Source organism: Pleuronectes platessa, chromosome 3 (genome assembly GCF_947347685.1).
Source record: "Pleuronectes platessa chromosome 3, fPlePla1.1, whole genome shotgun sequence".
NCBI classification, from domain to species: domain Eukaryota; kingdom Metazoa; phylum Chordata; class Actinopteri; order Pleuronectiformes; family Pleuronectidae; genus Pleuronectes; species Pleuronectes platessa.
In genome coordinates, this window is record NC_070628.1 from 4,843,715 (window position 1) to 4,856,462 (window position 12,748).

Sequence of the window (12,748 nt, forward strand, 5' to 3'; positions counted from 1 at the left end):
GCTGGGTGCGGAGATCTCAGATAAACACACCGGGATCCTGGAGGAGGAGGATGGAGAGAAGGCTGCATCATACCAACATCACCATCATCATCACACCATCACACCAACATCATCATCATCATCTACACTAAATGTAAGATCAAAGGAGGAACTTACACGTTGAAGTTGTTCTCCAGATGTTCTGCTGTTCGCTCCGTGTAGCTCCGGTGTACAGAGGGCTCCGCGATGTCTGGTCCAGAGCTGCTTCCTCCCTCTCTCTCTCTCTCTCTCTCTCTCTCTCTCTCTCTCTCTCTCTCTCTCTCTCTCTCTCTCTGTTGCTAAGCTGCTCTCCTCCGCGCGTTACCATGGGGACCGCGGGAGAGGAGGAGCGAGGTGATGGATCAATGTGTGTGCGTGTGTGTGTGTGTGTGTGTGTGTGTGTGTGTGTGTGTGTGTGTGTGTGTGTGTGTGTGTGTGTGTGTGTGTCTGTGTTGGTCTATCTTTAGTTATAAGGGACACTTTTGGTTCAATACCGTGAGGACATTGAGACGTTGTGGGGACATTTTCCCTGGTCCTCAGAAAGGCTGTGTGTGGTTGTGAGGGTTAAGACTTCAGGGTCAGAATGAGGTTGAGGTCGGGAAAAAGGTTCAGCTGCCTTTAAAACATCTAAACATTTAAAACAACTATAACCATTGAATTTATGATTAGAGAGAAGAAGAGGCCAGTATAATTCATCTGTGATATAGTGAGAAATGCACCTTAGGTCCATGCACAGACTCCAATACATGCACGATAAACACACTTCTGCAACGACACAGCTACTGGGGACTGAAATCGTTAAGTGTGTGTAGTCTGGTGGTTGTATCCGCAGAATTCACATTATCGCACTTGAGTGGCAAAGAAGAAGTTCACAGGCAATTTATGCTGAGGAGGAGGAGGAGGAGGCGGCTCTGGATAACAGAAGACGACGAAGAAGGAGAAACAGAAAAGCTCTGGAGCCTCGACACTGAGGTTTCTGGTCTGAGTAGGCGGAGATGGAGAATGTGTGTTTTTTCCCAGGAGGCCGTGCAAACTGCAGCTCACCACCAGCAGCCTCCGATCCGACCCCCGACACTCTCCTCCTCTGTGGCCACGTTCAGCAAACAAACACGCCGAAGTTTCAAGCGCCGGTTAAATCACCTTTAGTCAGTTTTTCTCTCAGCGTTAGTTTTATTAATGCAGAGACGTGCAGCTCAGGAGGAATCTGTGAAAACTAACAACCAACAAAGTTATTTCTGAGGAGGACACGAGGCCTCGTTCAAAGTTTAATCAGTCCAATAAAAAGACCTCTTCTCTCAGGGGATCATCAAAGTCCTTTAGATTCATCCTGCAGGCACTGAAAAAACACTGTTACAGCATTTCATGGCCATCCATCAAACGATATTTCAGAGCTCTGGTGCAGATCAGGAGTGAATGTAAAGTGCAGCTCGTAGTTTCTCCTCAGTCGGTGGAGCATCTCTTCTCCTCTCCTCCATGATGCATTAATCCCTGTGTGACTTCTGTCTCTCACTCGGATGTTCCAGAGACTTCTTCTTCCCTTCAGACGTAAACTGAAGCTTGAGTTTGAAATATCAACACAGAACTTACATGAGGTTTTCTAGAGGGAACATAGTCGCAGAAAAACTAGATAGTTCCAGCTTTTAGGTTATTCCATCTCCTGTTTTTATCCACATGGTGTTTATGTCAGTGTTTAATGTGAATGTGGAAGAAGTTTAAACCTCGGAATCACATTAGTTAAATAATCCAGGAAAATATGTTTTCTATAAACTGGAGAATGGAAATACAGTTCTTTGTTTATCCTTTTCATGTAAGTGCTTTAATGTGGAATAAAAGACATTTGAATCTCTGAATAGTTAAACAATCGACTGAAGGTGTGTTACTCTGATGGTTTGGTTTGAAATTTAGCGTAAATGTTTAATATTTAAAAATTTTAGCGATAATTCAGTTCATCTGATGTCATCTTTTCAATGTTTTTATCCTTTATTGCTTTGTATGTCTATTTATTGGCCTTCTTGTTTTTACTTGAACACTTTTACCTTATGCTGCCTTTTATTGGTTTCATTTATTAACTGGTTTTATCATTGTGTGAATGCATTTCTTTGGTGTCTGTCAAATTATTATGGTTATTACAAACCTCCAACACAACCAGAGGCTCCAGCCCGACTCCAGTCAGGCTTCCCCACAGTGCCCAGTCGCCCAGATTGTGGATTAATCTGCAGAGGTGGTGGATGTTGCACGCACACACACACACACACACACACAAACACACACTTGCAGATGTAGGCCACTCGTATCAAACCACTGTTCAGTTCCATCTGGCTCGTAAGCCTGGCGGTGTCGTGCCTGAGAGGGAACAGACGATCACAGCGAGGAGAAACCACTGGATCACATCCCTCCTCTTCTGCTCCACACATCCTTCACGTGTCTGAGCAGCAAACAGATAAATAAAATCTGCCTGAACTCCATGTATGTGGCTTCTCATCACAACATCAAAACACTGAGAGATGAAAGCCCAGACGACCTTAACGTCACCCCGGCCCTCACACACAGCTCTGAGTGCATCAAAGCAGCTCAGCAGCGCCGCCTTGTGGCACCAGGCGTGTGGATTGATGGCAGTAGGAGACATGTTCAGTGGAAAGGCCTGAAGTTCGTATATTTCTCTCCGTGCAAACACGTTCGACTCCATCTACACGTCGGCAGTGACTCTGACAACCTCTATGAGAATCATGCATTATGTATGTCTGCTCAGTTTTGCATCACGGCCAAGGAGGGGAGGATTTTTACTTCTTGTTGGATTATCAGCTAAAACTACACAACTGCTTTGCACAACACTTAATGGAGAGAGGAGAGAACTGGTCAAACAGGAATTCATTAGATTCTGGTGTTGATCAGGGGAAAAGGGACGGATCCAGTTTTTTTAAATCACCTTGTAACAACGTGGGATAGGCTAATTTCTCATTAAATGAATAATGGATCTTGATGGAAATAATCTGTCATATTGAGGGAACTTATTTCTACGAGTGTGTATAATTTGGTTCGACTTGATTGAACTGAAGGAGACTGTTTGGCCCTGGCTTCGGCCTAAGCTCATTTCTGTTGAGATAAACTTGTTTCTTCGTTTTGATTAGATAATATCCATCCATCTATTCATTTAACCATTCATCCATCCATCCGAGTAATTAAGTCACAGAACGAATGGGCTCCTGTCTGTGTGATGTGCCAGTCAGGGTCACTCGCTCCTCTGCAGGGAGGTGAGTGAGCTCATTCCAGGCACAAATGAAAGGCAGACATTTTGTACAATGGAACCTTAAAAGCTTTACAGGATAGTGTTGCTGTCTTTCTTTCAGGGACGAAGCTGTAGAACATTTGTCACCTTGACGTGAGTGATTTTGCTTCTATGTGTAATCAGTAGCCTCCTGCTACATTCAAGTCGTTCTTAGAGGAAACAAAATGAATACGCAAATGGAAGCCGTTTTTTTTTTAAAGGAGCTTTTAATTAAAAGCCTTGTACAAGAAACACAGAAAGCAACATCGGTAACAGTTAACATGACACTGAATACATAATCTGTACAATAAGGGTTTGCAAAACATGCTTCAGAAGTTCAGATACATTTCAATGTCATAGTTATCCTCCACCTCCTCATCATTACCATCAATACAATGTACATTATTCATATTAGCATAAAAACAGACAGAACCGCAGTCTTCACACATCAAAAGCCGTCGGGGTTCGTCTTCTGCACAAACCCATGTTGGACTTTTTTTAAATTTTTTAAATGGCATTCAAATAAACTGCATCACATTAACACCATTATGCATATTTAAAAAAACAAACTATTAAAGTACAGTACAAAGGGAAAAATAGCTTAAAAAGCACAATTTAAATTCATTAAGCATATTTATCCGTACATTTAAACAAGGATCCTTCCTTTTTTCCTCAATTAGTGCCAAATTACTCCAGCACTTAAAATTACATCATACATATATATATATATATAAATGCAACAAAATTCAAAAAAGGGGAAAAAAGCTTTAAAAATTCAAATAACAAAATCAACAGCCCTATTTGGTTGAATGAGAGGCCACTAAGTTGAGTTGTGCTTCCCCGTGTGAGAAAGTAGCTTAGCAGCCTAATACCTTACACATCTACCAACTGCAAAGAGTCACTTCTATCCACCACTTAAAGATATTAAAGATAAAGTAGATGAAACAAATCTTTCCCAAACTGCGAAATATCCATTCAGTGAAGAAGATAATCCTTGAATTCATAGTGTTTCTGGAAAATGATAAACGATTCAGTCCGTTCACGCTTCACGTCGAAACCGGACTGAAGTTAATAACTGTCCTTCCTTAAAGTATCTTCATGTGAATATGAGATATTGACCTTTTCACAACAGTGTCTATTTCTTCATATTATGTATATGTAATTTTGGAATAAATCCTTCCATTTGTAACCTATCAGAGTATTGAAACAGTATGGACGCCGACTAGACCCATCCAGTATGTGACAGGAGAGGAGTCGACATCTCCCTCGTCAGTGTTTGTAGACTTGTAGAGAAGATGATAACAAGAGCAGTCGAGTTATTACAGTTAACGATGAGGTGATTCTTAAAGTTACCACGTTAAAGTTATGGTTTGAGAGTGTTTTGTATTAGATCAAGCTCTCTGAGAGGAGCCGAGTAAGACGAGGCAAACGTCCACCTGGAGTGTAACTGGGGTTGAGTGGAGCAGCTATAAGGCAGTACATGCGGAAGATTGTTTTTAAAAACTGTAACACACAGGTACACCGGAGTGAAGTCAAGGTCGGGGAAGGTGGAGAAAGAGCAGAAAGCACCAGAGAGAGGGTTTAGAGTCTGTGTTCAAAGGGTCGAGAACTTCAGATCCTCTCGAGGGTCAAAAAGTTTGATCCTAGATTTCAAGCGATCGAAAGGATTGAAAAAAACCTGCAGAGATGAGCTCATCAGAGTTTCATGGTGAAAGGACGTGTGGGCGTCTGGACGATTTCATTTTTTAACAATACACCTGACATTCTATTGGTCGGGGAAATTGGACAAAAAAATCCAAGTTCAGAAGACAAAATCCAAGAGCAGAGGAGAAATCAAAGAGCAGCAAACATTTCACTTGTGCACAAAAGAGGTGTGAGCGAGAGGAGAAGAGCTGAAGCTGTGGTTCGGAAAAAAGATCTGAGTGCAAGTGAACAGTTTGAGCACAAGCGGGGGGGCTATTCGAGTGCAAGCGCAAGGTTTTGACTGAGAGCATCACAACATGAAATCAATAAGTCCTGCTCTCAAACTGAAAGAACACATGTTTAACAACATAATGGATCAAACCTTCTGACGTGAAAATGATTGCCTGACCATCGAGGTACATGACATCGTTTCCAACTGCCCCTGGCAGACACACACAAAGTTGTGTTTCAAGGACTGTTTTGCCATTTCTACCCTTCATGGAAAAAAATCTACTGAACCAAGAGCAGCAGGGGAACCTCAGCTCCCATCGGAGGCGGCTCAGGAGTCGGGCAGGTCGTTGACTAACCAGAAGGTTGTTGGTTCCATCCCAGGCTCCACCATTCCAAGTGTCTGTACTGTCAGGGACTCTGAGTGGCCATCAAGACGACAAATAAAGCACTTGGCTGAAAGACAAACCAACAAACTAGATCTTCACTCTACCTGCCACGTTGAAGGTAAACAGGCAAACCTGTCAAGTTTCTGAACAAGCCAACAAGCCAAAAGACTTCAAACACTAACCAAGTAGCTCACAGCTTCAACAAATGACAATTTTTAGCTGCTCTCAGTTGGAAGCATCAGTCTAAACTGTGTTCAGCTCACGGAACCTCTAGACCTTGACATGTTGAGAAGTTAAACGTTGAAAGGAGAATATCTCGTGACTAACCCTAGGCCAGTTTAGAGTCTTGGTGGACGTTACAGAAAAAGATGGTGGGTTGTGAGAAAACAAGGCAAGCAAGGAGAGACAGTCAGGACAGCAATAACTTAAAAACTACCGCTCTAGTATTTTTTCTTTGCAGCTTTTAAGGTTGTGCGTGCATATGAATACTAACGCCTTCTGTACGTATATGCATGTGCGTTCAAGAGAGCAAGAGGGAAAGGCCTTGAAAAATTGATGAACTACATAGAATAGGTCATTTTGTTTTGATGCAGTCAAGTGCATTGCATTTACCTCGCTGTATTGATGCAATATATGAGTCCAACTGTGTTAAGTGCAAAGACACAACACCTCACTTATCATTAACAAGCTGGACTTCCGATGAGAACAGGGGGGGCAGGGAATTGGCGTAACACCTGAAGGCCGTCTGGATCGGCCTCCGCCGCAGAGCGTGGATCGGGAAATAGATTTGTTTCTTTCAAACGCACAAACAGGTCGCTTGATAAAGGCTCAAGCAACACAACAGATGGACAACACTTCCCATTTGTGTTACTCCAGAGAAGCTAAACTCATTATGTCTGGAACAAGAGAAAGAAAACAAACAATCTTCTCTCTCCGTCTGCTTCCGAGAGTCAGTAATGTGCAATTGATCAAAATATGGCAATTTAAGTGACAACAAGGGCGTATTAGCTGCCCCATTTCAAATTCATATAGTCTCCTTTTAATAAAAATATGCTTTTTCCCACTATTCAATGGCTGGGTGGTGTAAAGTTACATTACATTTCATTAATCGATACACAAATATGGACAAACTTTTAAGGAAAAGGTCGGAGGGGCTGAAGTGGCAACACTGGCATGATATTCACTTATCAATGGCAAACGACTTCATAACATCTGCTCTCCTATGGCTTGGCTGGGGAGGGGTCGTCGGACGGGACCGCAGGGGGAGGGGAGGAGGCGTTTTCGGGGCAGGCAGAGGGGGAGGCAGGGCAGGAGGCCGGGGAGGGGAACTCCTTTATTGTGACGGTGACAAGGTTGGTGGTGACATCAGTGACCACAACATCCTTGCAGCTTGGCGCCATTTCGGGGTACCAGTCAGGGTCTCCCTCGGCAGGCACCCTCTTGGGTTCGCTGGGGGCAGAGCTCTGGTCCCCGGCTGGGACGGAGGGGGGAGTGGCGGGCGGATGGCGTTTAGCCAGGCATTGGCGAGGATTATTCCTGGCTCCCTCTGAGGGCTCCACGCGGTCCAGGGCATCACCCTCCTCCTCCTCCTCGTCTTCCAAGGAGGAAGAGGGTGAGGAGGGGAGGAAGGGTGATGCTGACAACACTGGGTTTGCATCCGAGGATGGGGCGGGAGCGGCTGGCGTGGCGCTCTGCCCCTTCTGGGTGTCTGTGTGAGGTTTACTTGGCTTGGGACCCTCGCTGGAAGGTGAGGCTCCAGTGGGGGGCTGGGAGGTGGTGGGAGATTTTCCGTCAGAGCCGCTGGAGCTGGAAGGAGATGGAGGTGACTTGTACTGAGAGGAGGTGGTGTGGTCGGCCCCGGCTGCTGTGCTGGAGCATGACCCTGGCTGGGAAGGGAAAGCCGCAGGGCCTCCACACTGCAGCCCAAATGGCTTCCCATACATCGGGAACCCCAGCATCTTCAGAGGAGGCTGGAAAGGTCTATATGGGGCCTCTCCCTTTTTCCCAATGATACGATTGCGTGAAGGGATGCTCTGGCGTCCTGTTGAAACATTCCTACTGCCAGCAGCTGCGCCACCCCGGCCTGGCTTGTCAATGACCTTCAGGTTGAGGATGATCCGACCTCTCTTGACCTCTCGAGGTTTGACCCTACGGTTGAGGATGCGGACGGTCTCGGAGAACGGAGAGACGTGCATGCGGGAGGGGAAACCTCCAGGGTTAGAGAGAGAGGGCCCTGTGGGGTCTGGGCGGGGCAGGGGACGCCTGGACATCCTGTGGCAACGGTGAATGTCCTTCTTCAGCTTGTGGGTGGTTGCGAGAGAGTTGAGCTTGGGAGAGGGTGCGACGGTTGAGGAAGAGGACAAAGTCGGCAAAAGACGAGCTGTGGCAGAAGAGGAGGAAGGTGCTCGGATGGAGGAGGAACGTGATGTGGTCTGACGAGCGGTGGAGGCTTGTTGTCGGGCGGTGGAGGCCTGGCTGCTCGGCTCCTTTTTATGACCACGTGCCTGAAAGAAACAATCAATGTAAGAAACCGTGTTTTCAGGAGTGAGTATTTGACCTTCACAGAAAAAGAATCTGCTAGTTTGAAAAGCTGGATGTCAAATTACTCAATCTGCTTCTAATAGTTAGTCTAGGAATCACGCTTTTTGTGATTTGTTAGATAAAACATGGTAATTTATGATCTCTGGGATTAAACTATGTCCAGGTGCAGATACCTGAAAATGCTGCTTGAGTACCTCAACTAAAAACACTTCCAACCCGATTTAATAAGGATTTAATTTGAATGTGGTGTTTTGACCTTAAAATCGACCAAATCAGGTCGATTAAAACAGTGAACTGCAGCTAGGCAGCAGCTGAAAACTTAAGTATCGTTTCCTGAAGAAACCTTTCAAATCTAAATCCGCCTACGACACCACTTCTCTCCCACTCACATAAGTGTCTCTAACTCTATTTGAATAGTAAGAACATGTAGTTTAGGTCCATGCAGATTTAAAAGCATCCAAATCTACCTTCATGACTAAGTTTTTGGGTTTCGGTCCTCTCTTCTTCGGGCCGTTCATTTCCCTGTCCCGTTCCCTGAAGAAAAGAAACGACAGTTAAACCAACACACAAACAACTAAAAGCTAAAAACAGAGTGAGACGTCTTGATGAGCAAATACATGAAACGGATCAAATGAGAAGGTTGGTGAAGGTTGTGGGCGGTTGAAAGTAAAGCAGTGAGACACGCAGGATGCTTGAAGGCGGCCGCTCTCTGTCATCTTGTGATTTAGTTTCCACTTGATGTTTCATTTCAGTGTTGTCAGTTTCATGGTGTCCGTTTTAGCTTCAGTCTTAACATCGACTCTCACATGCAGCACAAGTGGCCTGGCAGCAGAAATAAAGGACTTCAGAATGTGAAGACACTGACAAGAGCAAGTAGACACACTAAGAGACACAGGAGTTAACTTTCAGTGAGATGAGAAAACATGTACAAGAAAACAAGAAATTAAAACTTCAATAAACAAAATAGACCAGAGGTTAAGAGCCCAAATCCTACGTTTTGCATTTTGAGATATTTGTATTCTTCCAGTTTTGCGTCCGTCATCTTTCAGAACCGCCATCAACCCTCCCAACGGCTCACTGTGAATTTTCTTGACATTTTGCTAAAGGGGCTGGCAGGAGAAGTTCCAGGAAAAGTCGGGAGCAACTGACATTTAGGTTGTCACATACAGCCAGACACCAGAAAAGATCACAGGAAAATGCCCGGACACGACGGCATGTCTGGAAGCAGCTACGGTGTGTGTCCTGTCATCGTGTGTACTCACTTTTGCTCAAAGCCCATTATCAGCCTGTCATCCAGAATGTTCTCCTCTGGCTCCCAAGTGCTGTGCCTGAACAGGGACAGAGCAACATCCACTTAATCCACATCTCAGGTTTATTATGAAGACATTTTAAAAGCACGAAAACACAGAGAAATCCCTCGTTTTTCAACAGACTGAGAGTCGTGATGTTTAGATTAAATTCATCACTTACTTCATTGCCCATCCTTTCCATTTCACCAGGTATTCAAGGCTCCCCTGCAAAAAAAAGAAGAGAGAAGGTGGATAAGCGAAAGCAGCTATTATATGACAATGAAGAGAGATTTCCAAATAAAATACTTTCAATCTGGAATCCATTTGCAGCTGTGACTTTATATTCTCGGATTTTTGTTATTTACACAGAATCAGATCCCGCAGGATGCTTTTCAAGCAGAACATCACAATCACATGAATTGAACCTTGTTTCTGTCCTTGTCAGGTTCGATATTCGTCTGGCAAACATCATATTGGCTCTTAATTAGTTTTCAGTTAGGGACAATCACTTTGAGTTGGGGGATGCCTTACTGCTGAGCTCATCCCCTCCCATTTAAAATCCCATTCACTCGATGAAGTCATGATTATCACAAACTTTTTTCCACACTGAGGGAACTCGAGCTGCACGGTAACCATTAAATATCTGCATTGCCAAAACGGACGAGTCACTCTCAATAAATCAAACAATATCGGGCCTTCAAATGGAAGGTCTGTTTACGTGCAAGCGAATCGATTATAATATATTAATTATTGACACTATTTAATACTTATACTTTGTATAGTTTTGTGAAGCATGTTGTATTTTCAAATCTTGTATAGAACGTTATGTGCCAGAAAACTTTCTGCTGCAGAAAAAGGTCCAGTAACTGGAGGCCTGACGGTGTGGACCAGTCTCTCAAGATGGCATCCAACCTTCCTTTAATGGGTCTTTTCCAGTATACGAGCCACAACAGGCTGATAAAAACAACCTCAATCAGCTGTGGCTGGTGGAACAACACCAACAAACAAACCAAAGAATCGAAAAACAAACAGTACATTAAAAAACTAACTAAATGTGCTGATTAAGTTTTGTCGTGACAGGTAAATCCTTTTGTGAACTTCTGTGAATGGTATAAAATGAACATAGGAACTAATAGAAGGAAGTGAGGGGCTGTGTTGCCCTGAAGCTAGTTTTATTTTTAAGATAATTGAATGATTTGCATCGTTAATTAATGTCTCGTGAAAGGGGAACAGTGTTTATAAGATTCATCCTCTTTCTGCTCCTTTTCATTTTAGATTTTGTGTTTGCATTTAAATAGTTATGTTTGGTTCGATGATGGAATTAAACTTTATATATAAAGCACATATTAGCTGTGTGGATTATGTTCTTATATCTCGTACTGGTGTGCTGCAGCTGGAAACGTCCTGCTGTGACACAGGAATTTCCCAGTTCAGGCTCAACAAAGCACATCTGCATCCCAACAAGCAGAGGCACAACTGGGAAGTCCAGTGACTGGAGGCCTGGCTGTGTGCACCAGTCTCTTAAGATGGCATCCAGCCCTCCTTTAAGGGGTCTTCTCATGGTACACAAGCCACAACAGGCTGATAAAACCCAGCCAGCTGTGGTCGGTGGACCTCGGTCTCCTCCACGGGACCCGGGGCTAATGTGTCAATGGACCGTGAATCAGAGGCTGCAGGAGCGGGCAGCCTCTTCCACATGAGTCGGGTCCGAGGTGAAGACAGGGACCGTGTAGCTTTAGCTCCCGTTAGCTCGGAGCAGCAGAGACGTCGGGCGCCTCCATTTCCCTCCTGCCTCCGCTCCTGGCCTCTTCTTTGTGTCGCTGGTTTATTGCCCTGCTTCCACTCGCCCGCGCTAGTTAGCCTCGAGCTAGCTGTGACTAACCAAAGGCACCTGGCAGTACCGAGGCCTCTGCTGGAGCTCTATGTTCACGAGTGGACCCGAGCCGAGCCGTGCCGTGTTGACCGAGGGCCAACATCTGCAGGCCGGCCGAAAGACGCGGGACGGCGGCGGCGTGTCTCACCTTGCGGACGCGGCGCTTCAGGATGGCTTCCGCGGCGAAAATCCGATCCCCCGTCGCCTTCGCCGTCTCCATCTTTCTCTGCCCGGACTGAGCTGCCTGTCTGCGGGCGAACAGCTCCACTGACTGCCCGGCCGAAGTGAGAGAGGGGCGGCACACACACACAAACACACACACACCGACTCACACTGTGTAACACACACACACTCTGTGACACACACACTCTCTACTACGAGTGCTGCAGCATGTCACGTGGCTGGGGTCAGCCCCTCTGGTCGTCCTGGCAACGGAGAAGACACTCACGAGGATGCGAAGAAGCGCGCGCTGCTGTCACGTGTCTGTGATGATGAAAGGAGGCGCCGCCATGATGACTTCTCCTTAAACACATGGACACACACCGAGCATCACTGCGTGGGGAGACAGACCTTAACTGAACGTATCTTAACTTAACTTAACTTAACTTAACTTAACTTAACTTAACTTAACTTAACTTAACTTATCTTTACTTATCTTTACTTATCTTTACTTATCTTAACATAACTTATCTTATCTTATCTTATCTTAACTTAACTTAAATCATCTTAACTTCTCTTCTTCTCTTCTCTTAACTTAACTTATCTCATCTTAACTTATTTTCTTTTAACTTACCTTATCTTATTTTAACTTAACTTAACTAATCTTAACTTAACTTAACTTAACTTATCTAATCTTAACTTATCTTATCTTAACTTAACTCATCTCATCTTAACTTATCTTATCTTTACTTTACTTAATTTATCTTATCTTAACTTAACTTATCTTAACTTAACTTGACTTAATTTATCTAATCTAATTTTATTTGATCTAATCTAATTTTATCTTATCTTAACTTAACTTAACTCATCTCATCTTAACTTATCTTATCTTTACTCATCTTAACTTATCTTATCTTAACTTAACTTAACTTAACTTAACTCATCTTAACTTAACTCATCTCATCTTAATTTATCTTATCTTTACTTAACTTAATTTATCTTATCATAACTTAATTTATCTTAACTTAACTTGACTTAATTTATCTAATCTTATCTAATCTAATCTAATTTAATCTAAACTAATCTAATCTAATCAAATTTTATTTGATCTAATCTAATCTCATTTTATCTTATCTTATTTTATCTTATTTTATCTTATCTTATCTTATTTTATCTTAACTTATCTCATCTCGTCTCAAATTGTCTCGTCTCGTCTTGCCTTGCCTTGTCTTAACTTATCTCATCTCATCTTACCTTACCTGACCTTATCTTAACACTTCATCTCATCTCATCTTATCTTATC

General features: G+C 43.8%; 1 protein-coding gene across 1 annotated transcript; it reads right to left on the reverse strand.

Annotated features, from left to right (window-relative positions):
• Positions 1-3,496: 3,496 nt before the first annotated feature.
• On the reverse strand, positions 3,497-11,661 carry cbx6a (chromobox homolog 6a). The gene is made up of 5 exons (XM_053419325.1): positions 11,435-11,661; positions 9,595-9,638; positions 9,387-9,452; positions 8,592-8,658; positions 3,497-8,087 (listed from the first exon to the last, which is right to left on the reverse strand). Exons 1-5 carry the CDS (start codon positions 11,504-11,506, stop codon positions 6,804-6,806), a joined length of 1,533 nt encoding a protein of 510 aa, XP_053275300.1. The 5' UTR covers positions 11,507-11,661; the 3' UTR covers positions 3,497-6,803.
• Between the last annotated feature and the right edge of the window lie 1,087 nt (positions 11,662-12,748).